We start from the raw sequence: 20,716 nt of genomic DNA, 5'->3' as shown, positions 1-20,716 counted from the left end.
CGTCTCAGAGTGAGCTCAGGAGGGACCATGGTTGGTGCAGCTATGGCTGAGGGCTGCTCAAGGGAATCTGAAAAACGGGATATTTCATCCTGGAAAAAAGTGTGGGGGGTGAGGTTTGGACAAATACCCTCATATGAGCCAGGTGCCAGGGGAGGAAGCACCATGAATGAAAGCAGGAGGAGGTGGGGCCTTTTGAATGCGCCCATTCCTATTGCTGAGCCCGGAGAGAGAAATGTCCTTCTGGGAGACTTTGCCTTGGTATCAGGAGCCATGGGGCTGGGGGAACTGCAAGGACAAAGGGAGGAAGAGAGGAGCTGGCATCCCAACAGCCAGGAGACAGGGTCTGAGTGGAGGTGCCTGGGAGCCCCGGAGCTGCTGCTCGGACTGCCCGGGAAGGAGGGTCAGCAGAGGAGGGTCCTGTAGTCCACCCAGAGGTCAGCTACCCTGAGGCCGGGCCGTGAGTGCCACAGCTGAGGGAGGAGATGCGCTCTGCTCAGGAGATGAAGCGACGGGTCAAGTGGGAGGCACAGTGGGATGTCCGGAGGAGCAGCAGGAGGAAGGCCAGGTAAGGTCACTGCGTCAGTAAGAGGAGTCTCACGGAGGCCAGGCCGGCACTGCACAGTGTCCTTCATGTGGACTTCTGTGGCCCCCATTTCTCTTTTTTTGTTTCTTTCTTTTTTTAGACAGAGTTTCGCTCTGTTGCCCAGGCTGGAGTGTAGTGGTACAATCGCGGCCCACTGCAACCTCCGCCTGCTGGGTTCAAGCCATTCTCCTGCCTCAGCCTCCTGAGTAGCTGGTTTACAGGTGCATGCCACCATGCCCAGCTAATTTTTGCATTTTTAGGAGAGATGGGGTTTCACTGTGTTGGCCAGGCTGGTCTCAAACTCCTGTCCTCAGGTGACCCACCTTGGCCTCCCAAAGTGCTGGGATTACAGGTGTGACCCACCGTGCCCAGCAGCTCCTATTTTTCTTATTCTCTGAGCACTGAGAGCTGAAGGAGACAATACTCGGAATCCAAGGGCTGCTGTGTTTATGAAAGCCCATCATTTCCTGAGGCAGGAACGATAAGACCTCCAAAAACAAAAATATGTTATCTGTGGTGAAATAGCAGTCTGACACACACACAGCTCAGCGAACACCTTCTTGTTCCACAATCTTAGAGGATGTGTGGATTTCCGTCCCATCCAAACTGCTGTGTGCAGTGACAAGGCCAGGCAAAAGTGCGCTTGGGCCAGTGGAGCAGACAGAGGCCTGATTTGGTATGCAGCATGCCTGCTGGGACAGGTGAGCAGTCTCTGCCGGAAAGAAGAGCCATTTGATACGACAAGCGCACACTGCCCCCCAGGGCCCAGCGTGGACAGGAGCTCCCCGTGATGAGCGGAGGGGGTGTGCCATCTTCAGAGACTCAGGCAGGGGCTGGCACCGGCAAAGCCTGGCATTCAGTGGCCCAGCCTGGCTCCTGCAATGGATTCATAGGAGCTAGGATTCAGAGAAGCTGGGATCTAGGGGAGCTAGGATTTAGAGGAGCTAGGATCTAGGGGAGCTAAGATTTAGAGGAGATGGGATTTAGGGGAGCTAGGATTTAGGGGAGCTGGGATTTAGAGGAGTTAAGATTTAGGGGAGCTGGGATTTAGAGGAGTTAGGATTTAGGGGAGCTGGGATTTAGAGGAGTCAGGATTTAGGGGAGCTGGGATTTAGAGGAGTTAGGATTTAGGGGAGCTAGGATTTAGGGGAGTTAGGATTTAGAGCAGTTAGGATTTAGGGGAGCTAGGATTTAGGGGAGCTGGGATTTAGGGGAGCTAGGATTTAGGTGAGTTAGGATTTAGAGGAGTTAGGATTTAGAGGAGCTAGGTTTAGGGGAGCTAGAATTTAGGGAAGCTAGGATTTAGAGGAGTTAGAATTTAGGGGAGCTAGGATTTAGAGGAGCTAGGATTTAGAGGAGTTATGATTCAGGGGAGCTAGGATTCAGGGGAGCTGGGATTTAGAGGAGCTAGGATTTAGGGGAGCCGGGATTTAGGGGAGCTAGGATTTAGAGGAGCTGGGATTTAAGGTAGCTAGGATTTAGAGGAGCTAGGATTTAGGGGAGTTAGGATTCAGAGGAGCTAGGATTTAGGGGAGCCGGGATTTAGAGGAGCTGGGATTTAGGGGAGCTGGGATTTAGGGGAACTGGGATTCAGGGGAGCTATGATTCAGGGGAGCTAGGATTCAGGGGAGCTAGGATTTAGGGGAGCTAGGATTTAGGGGAACTAGGATTTAGAGGAGCTGGGATTTAAGGGAGTTAGGATTTAGAGGAGCTAGGATTTAGAAGAATTAGGATTTAAGGTAGTTAGAATTTAGGGTAGTTAGGATTTAGAGGAGCTAGGATTTAGGGCAGCTAGGATTTAGGGGAGCGAGGATTTAGGGGAGCTGGGATTTAGAGGAGCCGGGATTTAGGGTAGTTAGGATTTAGGGGAGCTAGGATTCAGGGAAGTTAGGATTTAGGGGAGCTAGGATTTAGAGGAGCTAGGATTTAAGGGAGCTAGGATTTAGAGGAGCTAGGATTTAGGGTAGTTAGGATTTAAGGGAGCTAGGATTTAGGGGAGCTAGGATTTAGAGGAGCTAGGATTTAAGGGAGTTAGGATTTAGAGGAGCTAGGATTTAGGGCAGTTAGGATTTAAGGGAGCTAGGATTTAGGGGAGCTAGGATTCAGGGGAGCTAGGATTTAGAGGAGCTAGGATTTAGGGGAGCTAGGATTTAGAGGAGCTAGGATTTAGGGGAGCTAGGATTTAGAGGAGCTGGGATTTAAGGGAGCTAGGATTTAGGGGAGCTAGGATTTAGAGGAGCTAGGATTTAGGGGAGCAAGGATTCAGGGGAGCTAGGATTTAGGGGAGCTAGGATTTAGAGGAGCTGGGATTTAAGGGAGCCAGGATTTAGGGGAGCTAGGATTTAGAAGAATTAGGATTTAGAGGAGTTAGGGTTTAGGGGAGCTAGGATTCAGAGGAGCTAGGATTTAGGGGAACTAGGATTTAGGGGAGCTGGGATTTAGGGGAGCTAGGATTTAGAGGAGCTAGGATTTAGGGTAGTTAGGATTTAGAGGAGCTAGGATTTAGGGGAGCTAGGATTTAGGGGAGCTAGGATTCAGAGAAGCTAGGATTTAGGGGAGCCGGGATTTAGGGGAGCTGGGATTTAGAGGAGCTAGGATTTAAGGGAGCTAGGATTTAGGGGAGCTAGGATTTAGAGGAGCTGGGATTTAGGGGAGCTAGGATTTAGAGGAGCTGGGATTTAGGGTAGTTAGGATTTAGGGGAGCTATGATTTAGGGGAACTATGATTCAGGGGAGCTAGGATTCAGGGGAGATAGGATTTAGAGGAGCTAGGATTTAGGGGAGCTAGGATTTAGAGGAGCTAGGATTTAAGGGATCTAGGATTTAGGGGAGCTAGAATTTAGAGGAGCTAGGATTTAGGGAAGCTAGGATTTAGAGGATCTAGGATTTAGGGAAGCTAGGATTTAGAGGAGTTAGGATTTAGAAGAATTAGGATTTAGAGGAGTTAGGATTTAGGGGAGCTAGGATTTAGGGGAGCTAGGATTTAAGGGAGCTAGGATTTAGGGGAGCTAGAATTTAGAGGAGCTAGGATTTAGAGGAGTTAGGATTTAGGGGAGCTAGGATTTAGGGGAGCTAGGATTTAGAGGAGCTAGGATTTAAGGGAGCTAGGGTATTGGGAAGCTCACCAGGCCAGGAATGAGGTCCAGATGAACATGGCAGAGACCCAGCCCCAATAGCTGGGCTGTGCCCTCCTCTGGGCTCCCTCAGTTCCCTGGGCCTACCACAAGCATCACACTTACCATCTTGTGCTAAAGTGGTCAAATGATGCCTCTGTGAGCCTCATGGATGGTGAGTTCCCAGGAGCCAGCACCATGTCTTAATTACCCGTGTGCCTCTGGTGCCTTGCAGAGTGCTCCATGCAAGGTAAATGCTCAGGAAGCCTGTGCTGAATGAACAGGGGAATGGGTGTGGCGTCACCTGCATGTTGAACTAGAGCTGCTTGCTAAGACCAGCCTGGCCCGGAGCCTGGGCCTGCTGGCGAGCTGTGGGGCTGACAGCCTGGCAGGCGCCGGGATCCGTGTTTCTCTGGCTGGGTTTCTCTGGATGATCATCATGGTCTTTCGAGGGATAGGGGCACAAGAAGGGGATCAATGGGGTTTAATCAATAATTAGATAAAAATAAATTCACATGTGTGTTTAGGGGATTTGGCAAATGAGTGCAGCTTGCTCCAGTGTTTGATTCAATTCAAGTTGTCTTTCCCTAGAGGGCAATTTTCATACATGTTGCCACCCAGAAGAGTAATGTCACTTACGCCTCTTCCACAGCCCTGCATAGGGCTCAGTGATGCAACAAGAAGAAAGGAGCAAACCCCCTCGGAAGCTGCTTAATTCTTTGTCTTTAAATGCACCCGGATTCTCCCTACTCACCCCTCAGTCACCGATGAGAACCTCCCAGGCTGGCCATGTCTATGCTAGCATCAGTTCCCTCACTTCTCTCGTCTCCCCTGAGTCTCTTCACCAGCGCTCTCAGGATCTGCCTTTGGCCCCTCTGGAGACACATTTAACCAGTTTTCTTTAGTACATTGACCTCAGCTCTCTACGTGACTCTTGGCTTTACAAGTTTCCTCACTTTTACCACCCCACAGCCCCAGGTAAGAGATGCTCTAGGCCAGGTGCGGTGGCTCATGCTTATAATCTCAGTACTTTGGGAGGCCAAGGTGGGCGAATCACCTGAGATCAGGAGTTTGTGACCAGTTTGGCCAACATGGTAAAACTCTGTCTGTACTAAAAATACAAAAAAATTAGCCAGGCGTAGTGGTGGGCTCCTGTAATCCTAGCTACTTGGGAGGCTGAAGCAGGAGAATAGCTTGAACCCGGCAGGTGGAAGTTGCAGTGAGTTGAGATCACGCCACTGCACTCCAGCCTGGGTGAAAAGAGTGAAACTCTGTCTCAAATAAAAAAAAAAAAGATGCTCTGTCTCCAGCCCAGGCCCAAACCCCTACCAAGAGAAGAAGATTCAAACTTCTTGGGCCAATCTTCACATAGGCTCAGCTCTGAGGTCCTAATGACCTCTGGGGCAGAACGTTCAAGGGAAGGAGGGAAACCAGATGTAAAAGAGTCAATGGCCAGGCTGACCCCACCGGATGCCAATCAGCAGTCAGTATCTCGAGGTTCTGAAAGACTTGGCTCAATGTGAGTCATTGCCATGTTTGGTGGGTGGGACCCAGCATTTGGCATCTCCAGGCAGGAATCAAGTTCAGATGGCTTCATGGGGCTGGACACAATGGTTCAGCTGAAGCAGATTATGGATTCTCAGCCAAGAGGACAGCAGCAGGGCACAACCCCCAGGAAGGGGCCGGCAAAGCTGAGGCAACTTGGTTGGGCCTCAGTGCTGCTCAGAGAGCTTAGAACAGCAAGGGAAGTGTAGACCAGACCCACATTCCGTGCCGCAGGAGGGGAGGAGCCTGTGGTGGGGAGGGAGGTTTGCAGGGCCTTCCACAAAATGAGACTGGGTTAGACTGAGACTGAGATATACTGGAACTATTGCACGGGAAAGCCCTGGACAAACAGGATCATTATTCCAGTCTCTGTCTCAATGCTCCAGCCCACTGGCCATTTGGGTGACACAGAGGCAAGTTCCTAACCCTAATCCTAACTCTTCCAGTTCACATTTGCTGGGAGATTTCATTCTGTTTGAGTGTCCAATGTAAGTTTCCTGTTTTTTTTTTTTTTTTTTTAGTTAGACAGGGTCTCATTCTGTTGCCCAGGCTGGAGTGCAGTGGTGTGATCCTAGCTCACTGCAGCCTTGACCTCCTGGGCTCAAGTGATCCTTCCACCTAAGCCTCTGAAGTAGCTGGGACCACAGGCATACACCACCACACGCAGCTACTGGCTTCCCTTTTGGACCTTGTAAGCTACCTCCCTTTTACCCTAAGAGCGGAAGAACTCTAAATCAAGTTTTTTTATGAGGAGACATGTTAGAGTGGAATAAGGAAGACGCAATGTGTCAGGAAAGCATGGCCGAGATTAGCTACCTGCCCCATCAGCCTGTCTCCTCTTATTCTTGGGAGAAACTGGCCATATTTCCCAGCCTTTTTGCAGTGAGATATGGCCTTGTGATTATGTTCCAGCCAAAGGAATGTGAGTGGGAGAGATGAAGGCTATTCCCAGGACTAACCCAAGGAGCCCTCCCATCTGAGACGTTCCACTCTCCATGGACCCCGTGTGAAGTACAGTCCCCCAACAAGGCAAGTCCCAAGAGGCCACTGTGCCACTCAGTTTGATTGTTTCAGTGATGGATGGGAATTTGAAGCTGTCAGAGATGGAGAGGAGGCTATTAGGGGAGGGAATTGCAACTGCAGAGCACCTTCCAGCAGGGAAGCTGAGAGAGACAGGCGTGAAATCATCGCCATACTCTGTTTGGGTTCCATCCAAAGAGGGTAAAGGGAAATGGCTAAGTAAGGAGGCCTCAGGAGCCCTGTTTGGCAGGAGCAGGGAGAGCCTCTGCTGGCTGGCGGTGTTGGCTTTATCTCACATGGCAGGTGCCCTGTGATGGTTGGTTGTGGGAAGAGTAACAGGTTCCCCTGGGTCTTGGGAGGCCCTGGCAAGCATGTGCCATGCTTATCTTCTGTAAGTTCATGGTGAACTTACAGAAGATAAGATCCTTCCACAATACATTTGCTCAGAATTTTCACTTGTCATTGGCTGTATTGAAATAGCCGGAGATTTACAATGATCTGTTCAGACTGTTATGTTGTTTTGTTCCTGAAATGGAGGTACCGGGAAGTTCATATGATAAAAACTGGATATAAGTTTTCCAAAGAAACAACATAATAGGATTATGATTCTAGCCAAGGTCTGATACACTATGATAAAAATGGTCAGAAATTGCATAGTAATCAGTGTGCCAATGATAAAAGCTATCTCTACCCTGCACAGAGTAAAGCTTTCCAAGGTGTCTACAAATCAGTCAAGTAGGACAACACAGGAATCAATCATGTGAGAGCTCTAAAAATGGTATGTAACAGGTTCTCTTGGGGCTGTGAGCCAGAGATCCTCTCTGGCTGAGGGCAGCCACCCAGATACTGCAGTCCGTTGGGATGTAAAGAGCCAGGGCATTCTAAGTGTGAGTCGTCTAGGTCACATGTATTGAGCCGTGTCTGTTTGAGTTTGGCTGGACAGCAAAGCCCGTGGGATTCTAGGTCTTTATGAAATGTTCCACCCTAATCAAAGGGCTTTAGAACATTGGTCCCCCAGTGGTCAAATAGGCTCTTCGTCACACGTGACGTTCTCTTCATGCTCTCTGGGCCTTGACGTGGGGAGTGGCTGAGCCAGGACCTCATCATGGGCCAGACCCAGAATCATAGGAGGCCAAACTCAGAGGCCTAAGACCATTTTAAAATTCCCCCCGAACCCACCCTCCCCACACAACACTGTATCCATAAAACTGAAAACAAAGCAGGACCCTGGTAAAGAAAATGAAACCCAAATGATATCAACTTGGAGAACAGAGACAGGTGGCTTCTTCTTTCTGTCTGTTGTGAATATTCCTTTTCCCCCAAACTCTGATGGAACAGCAGTGGGCTCTACGCTGCTTGCCCTGGTACAGATGGGTTTTGCTCTGAAGGGAGATTAGGAAAAGCGTGTCTGGCATTCTTCAAGTAAGAACGTTCTATGGCTTACCTAGAACAAAGTTACACCACAGCAATACCAACGCTGCAACACTGCTTCAACCTAGTTTCTCTTGCAGGTGCAAAAGCTTCTTGCAAGAATATGAGAATCATTATTCAGACTGGGCATGGTGGCTCTGGGAGGCCGAAGTGGGAAGATCCCTTGAGCTCAGGAGTTCGAGACCAGCCTGGGCAACATAGTGAGACCTTGTCTCCCCCAAAATTTTAAAAAATTAGCTGGGAGTGGGGTGATGCGTGCCTGTGGTCCCAGCTACACAGGATGCTGAGGCAGGAGAATTTCTTGAGCCCAGGAGTTCAAGACTGCAATAAGCCATGATCATACCACTGCATTCCAGGCTGGGAGGAAGAGCAAGATCCTGTCTCTTCATAAGTAAATAATCATTATTCAGGATCGCCGCATGGATTTCCCCAGTCCCTCCAAAACATATTGATAAAACAATGGTGTACAATGTTTGAAAACATAAATAGTAAACACTGTGAGAAGGCACAAGCCCAGAGCTGTGGGTCTGTAGTTAAAATTCTGCCCAAGTGATAATACCATGTGTACATACATAGATAATTTTTTGCTTTATAAAGTGGTTTTGCATTGAGACACTGATTTCTCTTAGACCTTCTTTCCTAATAGATAGGCCAGTGGGCTCATGTCCTATGCTTGGCTAGAAGGCAGCTCATTTAACAACTGCTCAGCCAAGCAAGGGAAGCTCTGCTGCAGGTCCAGGAGGCCCCCAAGCCAAAACTAGCAGAAGGAGGTGGTGCCCATTTTCACGGGGCTGGTGGATGTTGAGGTGGAGTCAGTTGTTTTCGCTGTAATTCCCTTGGAGAAAGGGCATTCCTACCACGAAGCCATCAGATCTGGGAGGGCTGAATTAAACAGTCCAAGGAAACTGAAAAGTTCCAACCCCTCATTTATAAGTGGGGAAAGTGAGGCCTGGGAAGCTGGTGACCACCCCCAACTCCCTCTCCTTCCCCTGATGCAGTGGCAGACACATTCTCCTCTGGCTGCGGTGGAGTAAGACCCACAGCTGTCACCAGTGTCGGGGCTGGGAAATCACCACCGAGGAAATGCATCAGAAGCGCTGCAGGTGGCTCCAGAGGTGCCAGCAGCCTCCAGGAAGGATAGGCTCAAGCAGGCATGTGAAACGGGAGGGTGAGTGTGATCAGTAGCGGCCTGTGTGGAGATGTCATTCACATGCAATTTGCATTAGTTCCTGTACTCCTGTGCTGTCTGTCCTCAGATGTCCATGCTGGCCTTTTCTGTGCAACTAGCAGCTGAAATGAGAGGGAAGAAGGAAGTGAATGCCCAGTGATAAGAGGAAAGAGAAATCAATTTCACCAATCCAGATCCCCAGTGATTTTTTATCCCATGGGGTGACATGTTCCCCTGACTGTCTACTTTAGCACAAACTATGGCTACCCTCAGAATGGCCTTTTCTTTAGTATTCTTCTTTATTTGCCCCAAAAGCTTCTTATCTTTAGCTTCTGTCCCAGCTCTCTTCCAGGATGATAGAAGAACAAGGAAAATAGACTTTTTAGGTGGGCAGGGCTCAGGGGGTGGTTGTGGGACAGGGGCAGTGTGAGGTCAGAGGCATCAGAAACCATCCTGCTGAGATTGGCTACCCCACCTCATACAGAGTATCACAGGTTAAGTCAAACAGTGCATGCACGTTGAACCAGAGCGACTTCAGGGCATCCGCCAACCCAAGGTGGCTTCCGGTCCGAGGTGGGGTCCATTCGCATGAGGAGTGCACAGCAGAGGACTTGGGCTGTGCGCTCAGAGGAGGAGGTGGCTGTCCCTGGAGGATGTCCCTCTGAGTAAGTAGGTGAGTCCTGCTGCAGAAGGAGCCTCTGCTTCTGACATGTGCCTTGCACTTCAGCCGTAGCAGGCTATGGTCCCCCTCAGTGTGGACTTTCCTTCTGTTGCAAGAGGGAGGCCTGGTGGGACTCTGAAATCTGGCCTGAGCCCCTCATCTCAGTGGCCAAAACCCCCCAGGCCTGAAGCTGTGGTGACACTCTGGACCACCATGTGGGTCCTGGGCATTGTGACCTCAGCTGTTCCGTACACAAAGGGGTGGTCACCCTGCCCTCACCTTGACCTGTATGTTGCCTAGGACAGTGGCCTGGTCCCGGGGGCTATTGTGGGGAGTTGAAGAACACCCTGGCCTCCTCCATCATGTCGGCCAAGAGGGCAGAACTGAAGAAAACACATCTGGTAAAAGAGACATGGCTGGACAGTGTGGGTCCTCTCTGAGCTCCTACTGAATGGAGATGGTGGCAGGGCAGGGGATACAGAGAACACTCCCATGAATCTCTGGTTTTTGTTTTTTTTGTTTTTTTTCTCTGTTCTGAGCATAAAGCAGCCTCTCTGTCTGGACGGGGTGTGAGATTAATCCCTGGCCCTGGGGCGGGAAGGACAGAGGCCTCTGCTGCCTCCCTCTGGGGACAAGGAGCACTGCCGAGGGAGCACTCATGGTACCACGGCCCAGGCCAGGCCTGCCAGGCCCGCATCTAACCAGCAAGGCTAAGGCTCACAATAACCTTATTAGATAAGTATGATCATCACCTCGATTTTATAGATGAGGAAATGGGGGCTCAGAGAGGCTAAGCAACTCACCCAAAATGACAGAGCTGGTAGAGAGGTCAGCTGAGATTAGAGCGCAAATCTGCCCGTGGCCGAAGCCCTTGCTCTGGAAACAACACTCTGGGGCTTGCTTCTAGTTGTCCTAAAGTGCTGTCTCCACGCTGGCCCCTCCAGCAGGGACAGGGCTGCCTGCGAAACAGGCAGACACACGCCCATAGGAAGAGGACAGCACCACAAGATGTGAGTTGTCAGGAATCGGATCCGGGTGCTGCGGGGTCTGTGAGCCTGAGCTCAAGCCAGTTGGGCAGGCAGGGTTGCATGGTGGGGTGGGGGTGCCGGGGAGGGGGGAGGGCTGCAGGGTTCCCGTGCAAGGGCCAGATGTTCTCCTCCCCAGTACTGATGCCTGCCAGGCTGAATCCCAGTCTCCTCTTTTGGCAGAGCAAGAACTACAAGGCAGTTTGCCTGGAATTGAAGCCAGAGCCGACCAAAGTAAGAAGCTCTTTTGAGGCCATGCCAGCAGCCAGGCCTGAGATCCATGGGGAAGTGACCTGGAGTCAGGGGTCATTTGCTGATCCTAGTGGCCAAGACCTGTGCCAGGTGCTGGGGGATGCACTGAGAGTTCTTGCTCTCATAGAACTTCACACTGTAACCAATCAGATGCATAAATGAACCAGGACTCATTCAGCAGTGTCACCTGCTCTTCTGGGAATTAAGACAGGAGGCGTGGCTAGTGGCTGCCGTAAAGTGGGTGGTAGGGAAAGGCCTTCCTTTGAGCTGAGAGCTGAAGGACAAGACGCTGGCCTTGCAAAGGCAGAGTAAGAGCCTTCTAGGCAGAGGAGGCAGCATGCACTGAGGCCCAAGGTAGGAATGAGCCTGGGACAAAAGGAGCCGAGGCCCTGTGGGCCAGCAGGGGAGTGGAACCAGATGAGCTGAAAGAGGGAGGAGGAGAGAGGAACCTTCTGCACAGGTGGGGCCCCCAGCTTTCCCCTTGCCCTAACCATAAAGGAGGAACAGAAACACGGGGGATCTCTTCTGCCTCTGCACTTCCACCCCCTCTGCAATTCCCAACAGTCTGTGTTCCTGTTTCAATCCGCAGACATTTGATTACAAAGCAGTTAAACAAGAAGGGCGGTTTACCAAAGCAGGAGTGACACAGGACCTAAAGGTGAGTGCGTGAACTCGGAGGCATGTCTATACTCCGAACCACTTGAGAGTAAGTTTTCTCCAAGTCCTCAGTGCCTATTTCCTAAACACAAGAATATCCTCTTATGTAGGCACAGTGCAATTACCGAAATCTGGAAGTTAACTCAGAGACAAGACTCATCTATAGCCTTTGTTCTAATTTCACCAGTTGTCCCACAAGTGTATTTCCTAACAACAGAAAGGAGACGTTTTCTGGTCCAGGGTCTGATCCAGGATCACACATTGCCTCTAATTACCAGGTGTCTTTTCGATAATCTGGAACAGAACAGTTCTTTGTCTTTGGGGACACTGACATTTATTTATTTTTATTTTATTTTTTGAGACAGGGTCTCCCTCTGTCACCCAGGCTGGAGTGCAGTGGTGCGATCTCGGCTCACTGCAGCCTCTGCCTCCCAGGTTCAAGCAGTTCTCCTGCCTCAGCCTCCCAACTTTCTGGGACTATAGGCACCTGCCCCCACGCCCGGCTGATTTTTGTATTTTTAGTAGACATGGGGTTTCACCATGTTGGTTTCGAACTCCTGACCTCAGCTGATCTGTCGGCCTTGGCCTCCTGAAGTGCTGGGATTACAGGTTTGAGCCACCACACCTGGTCTAGGGACATTGACATTTTTACAGATTACAGATCACTTACATTGTGGGATAACACTCAATTTGGCTTTGTCTGTTGGATTCCTCATGATGAGATTCAGGCTGTGCATTTTTTGGCAGAGACATGATGCCTGTAGGTCCCACTTATAGTCTTTTTAAAACATTAATTAATTAATTAATTTTGAGATGGGGGGGTCTCGCAATGTTGCCCAGGCTGGTCTCAAACTCCTTGTTTCGAGGGATCCCCCAGCCTTGGCCTCCCAAAGTGGTGGGATTACAGGTGTGAGCCAGTGCACCTGGTCTATCCTATTGTCTCAACAACATCCTTTGTTTCCTCCCTGTTGGAAGCTTTTCTCTGACAATGCCCCGGGATCTTTTCTTTCCTCCTGTTGACGGTTTCCCCTCCATCCTAGATCGTTCTTTCCTCCTTCTCTTCTCCATTTTATTTCCTCAGAATGAACTCAGGGAAGTGAGAGAAGAGCTCAAGGAGAAAATGGAGGAGATAAAACAGGTAACGAGATGAGGCCTTCCATATCATGGAGGAAAAGTGTAGCTTCAGGAAAAATGCAATCCTTAACTTTGAATAGTGAAGGAAAGCAGGAATTGCATGGAAAAATGTAACTCAGTCCTAATACCCAGAGAGCTTCAGTGTTAGGTTATTCACTTCTTACTTGTTTGATGCCTAAACCCAATTTTTGAGTGACTGAGGACTCCCTAAAGTGTCCCTTTGATAAGGGTGGGTGACGTCACCTTAGTGATGAAGTTGAGTGAGAGGGGCTGATTTGGAAAGTGAATTTAGGGGCAGTCAGGGACCAACCCCGCCTTCCTTATTCGCCTCCCCTGAGCAAGTTGCAAAGCAGGAACCCTCTCATTTCTATGATACAACCAACACCTGTAGTATCCTTAGGAAAAAAGGGAATAATCAAGCAAGAAAGTGTAATTGAAGCTGTGGTCTGAGCTCCACATGCAGCCTTGCAGTAGCCAGATCTAAGCAGTGCCAAGGCTGGTGGCGGTGCTGACTTGATGGTGCTTGCACCCTAGTCCCTTCACAGACTCCTTGAGAAGAAAGTGACTCTAACAGGCCGTTATTAGTCCATGCCAGAGGAGCAGCTGCTGCCCTTTGCTTAAAATGCCCCAAAGACGCCACAACTAACCTCAATAACACGCTCTGTGCTTTGTCAAGCCATGCCTTTCTTCCTTGTTAGATAAAGGATCTAATGGACAAGGATTTTGATAAACTTCACGAATTTGTGGAAATTATGAAGGTAAGCATTACTTGAGTGCCTTCCATGGACCAGTCATACTGGAAACTGTGGAAGAGATACCAGCAGACCCTGCCCTCCAGGAGCTTATTATCTGCTAGTAGTCCCAAATTCCATTGCAAGACAGAATTGCAAGCCAAATACTTAATTGGTTGTTTGCTAGTTAGGGGCTTAGAGGCATGAGAACTGAATGAGAGTTGGAGTAAGCAGCGAAGTCCTTACAGAGAAAGTAAGTCTCAAGTTAAGCCTTGAAGACTGCATCGGAAGCTTAATGCAAATCTCATCAAGAGCCCAATAAGATTCTTTTTTAACTCAAAAAATTACTAGGATGAACTAGATTCTAGAGCAGTGATTCACAACATGTGGTGTGTTTCAGAATCGCCTGGAACACTAATAAAACAGAGCCTGGGCTCATGTTCAGATGGTGCTGGGCCCTTGTATTTTAGACAAGTTCCCAGGGGAAAGATTGAGAGGCACTGATGTAGAAGCATGAACTGGCAAAAGCAAATAGGTACCCATTTTTCAAGAGCTATAAGGGGACACTAGCCTTACCAGATATCAAAATTCACTATAAAAACAAAGTTATTAAATCAGTCCAAGGATAACCAAACACATGAATGAAATGGGATAGATAACGCCTCAACAGCCTCTCTGCCTGGGATGTAATGAGAATCAGTTGTGAGAATTTAAAAACTCTATTTACTGACACCCTTTCCCAGAGGAACTGAATAAACATCTCCAGGGTGGGCCGGAGTTGCTTAAAACTCCATTTTGATTCAGATGCTTGCCCATGGATGAGACCCAGGTCCTAAACACTTTAGCAGCAGTTACTAACCTTGGCTACACATTAGAATCACCTGGAAAGGCTTTCACCTACGCCCTCCCCATGTCCAGGCTACACCTCATAACAATTAAGTCAAAGCTCTTAGAATGAGGTCCAGGCACCAGTGGTTTTTAGTTGCCCAGGTGATTCCAGTGTATACTCAAGGTTGAGAACCACAGCTCTATAGAATTTACAATATGATAAAGGTGATTTTTTGATGTTAGTGAGAAGGAAAGGATTAGGTATTAATATTAGAAACATTGTTTGACTATATGAAGGAAAACCTTAAGCCACGTAACACTGTAAAGTTAAATAGTCTATGAAGTGATTTTAAATAATAAAAACCAATAAGAAGAAATTTTAACTAAATATGTAAATGGAAGTTCTAAATATAAATACAATGGAAGCAATTACAAAGGAAATATTGATATATTTAGCTATGTAAGATTTTTTAAAAGAATTATGACACAAAAATCATTTATATTTACAGAATTAAAAAAACAGTTTGGGGGGAACATATTTCCACAAATGTAAGCACAGAAAAAAGGTTTTTATCCATAACATGTAAAGTTCACACAAATCAATAAGAACTAAGTAGGAAAATAGACAAGAGTGTGAACAGACAATCCACAGAAGAGAATATAACTAAAAAGCAATAAACATATTAACGAAGGCCTGACCTCATAATTAAATACATGCAAATGAACAATTATTGTTACACTCAAATAAGCAAATTTTTAATTTATGACAATTATAGTACAAGACATAAATGCTCTTATGCTGTTAATTAGAGTGCAAATTTGTACACAACTGGAACATTGTTAGATACTAGACATAAAAAAATCAACCTCTTGATTTATCAATTTCACTTCTCAGAATTTAACCTATGAGAATAATCAGAAATGCCATCATGGGTATACATAAAAAGACGTTCATCACAGGATTATTTGTAATAATAAAAATTTGGAAACAACCTCAATTTTCAACAGTAGGGGAATAGCCAAATAAATTATGAAATATTTATATAATAAAAGTTAGGAACTATTAAAGAAAATGTTTAGAAAGAATATTTATAATGAGAACTAAAAAAACAAGATGCAAGTAATATACATAGGCTGATCTCAGCTAGGTTAAAAAAAAAAGTAAGTAAATATACGGAAAAAAGACTGGAAAAAAATATACCAAAGGGGTTCATAGCAGTTATTTCTGGATGAGAATATTCATACTTTTATATCCCTCTGTGTTGTCCAAATTTTCTACAAAGGACATGCATTAATTATTTCTCTGTTAAAATCCAAAGTTAGTGTTTTGTTGGTGGGGAGGCTGGGTATGGAAAGGCATAAAGGAGGCGATTTCAGGCAGGGGAACAGCTTGAGCAGGGCAGGAGGCAGGAGGAGCTATTGTATATGGTGGTCAGCACGGGGATCAGTCATGAAGTGGGACCACTGGGGGAAACTGAGGGGAAAAAAAATGAATGGGCACAAAGGCTGTAGGTAATGCTGGCTTTTGAAAGACACGCAGACAAGCTAGGACTTGGTTCTGTGAGCAGCAAGAGGCCTCTGGAGATTCTTAATCAAAGAACATGCTGGGAGCAGCACTTCAAAAAGCTTAGCCCAGCAGGTGTTTGTTCGCAAGGCTGCCTGGGCGGGGCCCGGGGAGCAGGTGGAGATGGCTGGCAGTAGCAACACCAGAGCTGGACCAGGTGTAGGGAAAGAAGGAAAAGATAAATCTGAAAGATGCACTGAAGGAAAAATAACAGTTCCTGGTGACCGATTCAGTACGGAGACTGAAGTCTCGAGAGGCAAGCATCCATGATGACACCAAATTTTAATCTGGATGATTAGAAGAAAGTGGTGACAATGACAATGCCAGTGGGGAGATAGAGCGAGCTTGGGAAAATGAAATCGGTTTGGAACATGATGATTTTGAAGGGGTACATGTTGGTGAAACATGTAAGAATATGGGACATTTTGACTCGGATGTTTTGGACCTAGGGGACATTGACTTCAAGGATATTTTGACTCTGAATACAAATATTTTATTCAAATTTGTATTAACATTTAAAAATGCTTTTCAAGAAGGTATTTTATGAAATCATCTCTATGCAGACAGTGTGATTTCTTGATCAATTTTCTATAGTACATCAATTAAACTGTTACCAAATCTTTCGTTTTTAATGAAAATTATTTTATTGGAATAAATTCCTTTTATTTCTATTTTATGACAACTCAAACCTGTTTTTGTCTGTAACAAATATTGTCAATTATGGCTTCTACCATCTTAGAATGTCCACTATTTCCATTCGATTTACCCAGGTCGAATTTTATAGATCAAAACTTTGTCAAAATTGTATTATTCTTTCTGTTCTGAGTGAATAATACATGTGATGTATCCCTTTAGCTGCTGTCAGTTTTACTTGTTGTTGACCATCTTTGCCAGGAATTAGGTAAAAGATGAAGCAAACACAAATACGTAGGATCTGGGTGCATGGCAAGGGTCAAAACATTGCAAAGTGTCTTTGGGGTCACAAGATTGGTCTTCTTGGTTCCATCATTTTATAGGCATCAAACCAAGACAAGCATTGGTTTTATCCAAAGTGTGAGATCAGGTAAAACAGTAGCTGGCCTCTGGCTCACCTAGAGACTTCAGAAAGTCCCCTAATGTCTCTGCCTGTGCTTTTGTCTCATTGGGGAATGGGGATGAGGAAGGGGAGAAGCTGTATATGTCATGAACACTCCAAAAGCCACCTCACCCAAGTCTAGCGAGGATTCTTGAGGAAGTAAGACGCAGAATGGTTTGCAGAGAGGCGGGAGGAAGGTATTTCCAAAGCCCTTCAAAACGCAGATGCTAGTTCTGAATTCTCTCTTGAAGGAAATGCAGAAAGATATGGATGAGAAGATGGACATTTTAATAAATACACAGAAGAACTATAAGCTGTAAGTGTAACCTGCACTCGTCTCTCCTCATCCCTAAAGGGTCTCCTCCCTTCCCTTTGTTGAATCCCTTTTGGGTTCAGAGGACACCCAGACTCTTGGAGGAACTGTCTTGGCTCCTACTGCCCCTGTGACTTGGAGTCAAGGCCTTCCACGGCCACCTGTGTACTGGTTATCTCCTTGTCATGTTGGAAAATGTCTCCCCAACTCTCCGCCCCTCCCTGGCCCTCCTCCCCCAGCCCCCTTAGAAGAGCACCAAAGGAACAGCAGGAACTCAGGCTGATGGGAAAGACTCACAGAGAACCACAGCTCAGGCCCAAGAAAATGGATGGAGCGGGTGGAGCCAATGGAGCACCCTGTGCTCTTCACAAGAAGACGATGGCACCACAAAAAAAACAGGGCTCACTGGATCCCCTTCATGAGTGTGGGCCCTGCTGTGTAAGTGAAGCCCTGCCCGAGCCCAGCACTGGTGCCAGGCCCCTGGCTCCTGCTCCCTGGTGACTTCCCCGAGCTTGTGCTGTATCATAGTGAAGGGACTTCTGGGTGCGCCCGAGCCTGCGCCCTCCCTGACCTGCCTTGCCTTCTAGGCCGGTGGCGCCTCCTTAGCTGTGACCGTGCAGCACTTGCCCCTGGATGCGCCTGCCTGCCGGCTCCACCCTCTTATTCTGTCCTTCCCTTTAGCAAGGGCAGATGAGGCTCCTCACAGTCTGCCCTCCTTGGACCAGGGGAAACTGATCTTTCTTGTGCCGTTTCTGTCCTCTGCAGGAGAAATGTTTGTTGTGTGCTCTAAAGAACAACTACAATCAGGGGTAGGTAGAGCCATAGGAGATGTGCCTTGTCTCAGTCGGGTGCCTTGTTTTGCCCAAGGCCATGTGCTCCCAGCCGCATTCACATCACACCCTCCTGAGGTTGCGCAGGGAGTAGGGACTGTTAGCAGACGCTGCCACCCAGCACACTCAGTCGTAGAGGATGTGGCACCAGGAAGGAGGACTTGGGTCGCCCAGCCTAGAGGCTGCTGCCCGGGGCTCCCACGGTGGGGAGGGTGCACCACCAGCGGCGGAACTGACCTTGCCTCAGGTCCTGCCCTTTCTCCCCATCCAGCGGGAAATATTCACACCAAGTCTGGGCACCCTTTTCACCCTTGGCTTCTGGAGCTGCCTTCTGATTTATCTGTACCTCAACCCCAGTGACATCGAATATGTTTCCAACCTAGCGCAGCCGCAGAACCTACCAGCAGGTCGGGTTCATCTCCTCCCCGCTCCTTAAGCTGCGCAGTCAGGGCTTCTTGTCCTCTTAAATACCACCCCGACCCCAGGCCTCCATTGGAGATTAAAAGCCTTCATTCAAAGCCAAAGGGGATGTCATGGTTTTGAGTTCCAGTCCAAAACTCGAGTGTGTGGAGGTCGATTCTTTTTGGTTCTGTATCAGGGTATTTCAGACTCCAACACTTCCAGAACCCTGCTTCCTGATGGATTGGTGGGAAATTCCATCTTAGTCATCTTAGGGTCCTCCCAACCACCAGCTCCCTCCATTCTACCTGGGTCTGCAAAGGTCCCAGGTCAGAGCATGGGGAGGGCCCCTGATGATAGCAGACATCAGTCTGTGTGGTCTCAGGAGAGACCCTGCTGCCTGGCCCGCCCACTGGCTCCCTCCACGTAATCAGCTTCCACCTGTGCATGGGGCCTGGGTGTCTTGGGTGATGCAGGGAACCCCTCGGCCTTGAGTTCTGCCTGCACCACACCCCTCTGAGGTCTTGTCACCAAGCAGGACTCAGGTCCCTGCTACTCATAGGAACTGGGTGGCTTTCTTGGGTTCTGGAGATCCACCCTTCTCACCCCCTTGAAGGTTTCCTCTCCCTCCCTCCACCCCCAAAGGGAACCTTCCTTCAGAGGCCTCAGGCCTTTACAAAGGTGGAGAGGAGCCAGTGACCACCCAACCTTCTGTGGGCCACGCTGCACCTGCCCCAAAGTCCCAGACTGAGGGAAGGTGAAGCTTAACTGCCAGCTTGAAATGAGAGTAAAGAAGATACAGAGCAAACAGTGTTTCAGAAACTATCCTGCCCTCGGTGTGATTCTTTGGCTTCAATTTGAAGGAGGAGGAATTATGGGATTTCATATTTTATTTCACACCAGTTCCTCCTTGTTTCATCTCTTCGCTAAGCTGGCTGCTTCTACCATCTAATAAATAACTGGCCAAGTTCTTTTTTTTTTTTGGAATTTTATTATTATGGTTAATTTTGTGGGTTCATAGTAAGTGTATATATTTATGGGGTACATGAAATATTTTGACAAAGGCATGCAAGGTGAAAGAAGCATGCCATGGAGAATGGGGTATCCATCCCTTCAAGCATTTATCCTTTGAGTTACAAACAATCCAATTACTCTGTAAGTTATTTGAAATGTACAGTTATTGACTGTATTCACCCTGTAGTGCTATTAAATAGTAGGTCTTATTCTATCTTTTGTTCCCCTTAACCATCCCTACCTTGCCCCCAAGCCCCCCACTACCCTTCTCAGCCTCTGGTAGCCATCCTTCTACTCTTTGTATCCAGGAGTTTCATTGTTTTCATTTTCAGATCCCACAAATAAGTGAGAACATGTGATGTTTGTCTTTCTGTGCCTGGCTTATTTCACTAAACATAATGATCTCCAGTTCCATCCACATTGTTGCAAATGACAGGAGTTCATTCTTTTTATGGCTGAATAGTCCTCCATTCTGTGTGTGTACGATATTTTCCTCATTCATCTGTTGATGGACACTTAGGTTGCTTCCGAATCTTGGCTATTGTGAAAGGTGATGCAACAAATGTGGGAGTGCAGCTATCTCTTCAATATGCTGATTTTCTTTCTTGTAGGTATATACACAGCAGTGGGACTGCTGGATCTATGGTAGCTCAATTTTTAGTTTCTTGAGGAACAACCCCCAAACTGTTTTCCATAGTGGCTGTATATTCCCACCAACAGTGGACAAGTATTCCCTTTTCTCCAGGTCAGGTTCTTAATGGCTGCAAATTGATGAGTAATGTATTTGGTGCTTCTGATAAACATTTAAAAAACAAAACTCAAAACACATGTAGGCCTTGTTTACAAGGAGCTTATAACTTTAAAGGTGAGACGGCAAACATGCAGAATAACAATATGGACAGTGTAGAAATAAGTACAATAATCATAAGCATGTGATGAAAGCAGAAATGGATCAGAAATGGGGAAAAGGAGAAGGGTGGGCAGAGCTCTGTATTGGTTCCCTATTGTTGCTGTCACAGATCACCACAAATTTAATGGCTTAAGACAACAAGAAATGGGCCTAATGTGGATCTTATTAGGCTCAAATCAAGGTGACAGCACAACAACATTCCTTCTGGAAGCTCTAGGGGAAAATCTGCTCCTGGCCTTTCCCGCCTTCTGGAGGCCACCTGCCTTCCTTGGCTGATGGTCCCTCCCATCTTCAAGGCCAACAATGGCCGTGGGATCTTTCTTGTGCCTCATCACTCTGACACTGACTCTTCTGCCTCTTGCTTCCACGTTTAAGGACCCTTGTGATTACACTGAGCCCACCTGGATAATCTGAACTAATCTTTTTATTTTAAGGTTAACCAATTAGCAACCCTAATTCCCCTT

At 47.6% G+C, this 20,716-nt stretch overlaps 1 protein-coding gene across 5 annotated transcripts; it reads left to right on the top strand.

Annotated features, from left to right (window-relative positions):
- The first annotated feature begins 9,770 nt into the window (after nucleotides 1–9,770).
- On the top strand, nucleotides 9,771–20,143 carry TEX35 (testis expressed 35). Of its 5 annotated transcripts, none has more exons than XM_025404241.1 (9): nucleotides 9,771–9,921; nucleotides 10,729–10,779; nucleotides 11,387–11,455; nucleotides 12,536–12,592; nucleotides 13,287–13,346; nucleotides 17,038–17,102; nucleotides 17,339–17,537; nucleotides 17,865–17,908; nucleotides 19,954–20,143. In XM_025404241.1, exons 1-9 carry the CDS (start codon nucleotides 9,883–9,885, stop codon nucleotides 20,009–20,011), a joined length of 642 nt encoding a protein of 213 aa, XP_025260026.1. In that variant the 5' UTR covers nucleotides 9,771–9,882; the 3' UTR covers nucleotides 20,012–20,143. The 5 variants fall into 5 exon arrangements, with proteins under 5 accessions (XP_025260026.1, XP_025260007.1, XP_025260035.1 ...); XM_025404222.1 differs by lacking the exon at nucleotides 19,954–20,143 and adding an exon at nucleotides 18,974–19,298; XM_025404250.1 differs by having other exon boundaries at nucleotides 9,824–9,921; nucleotides 17,865–17,905; nucleotides 19,952–19,991.
- Nucleotides 20,144–20,716: the final 573 nt, after the last annotated feature.

This window comes from Theropithecus gelada, chromosome 1 (genome assembly GCF_003255815.1).
Source record: "Theropithecus gelada isolate Dixy chromosome 1, Tgel_1.0, whole genome shotgun sequence".
Classification (NCBI taxonomy): domain Eukaryota; kingdom Metazoa; phylum Chordata; class Mammalia; order Primates; family Cercopithecidae; genus Theropithecus; species Theropithecus gelada.
This window is presented reverse-complemented; position numbering and strand designations above follow the sequence as displayed.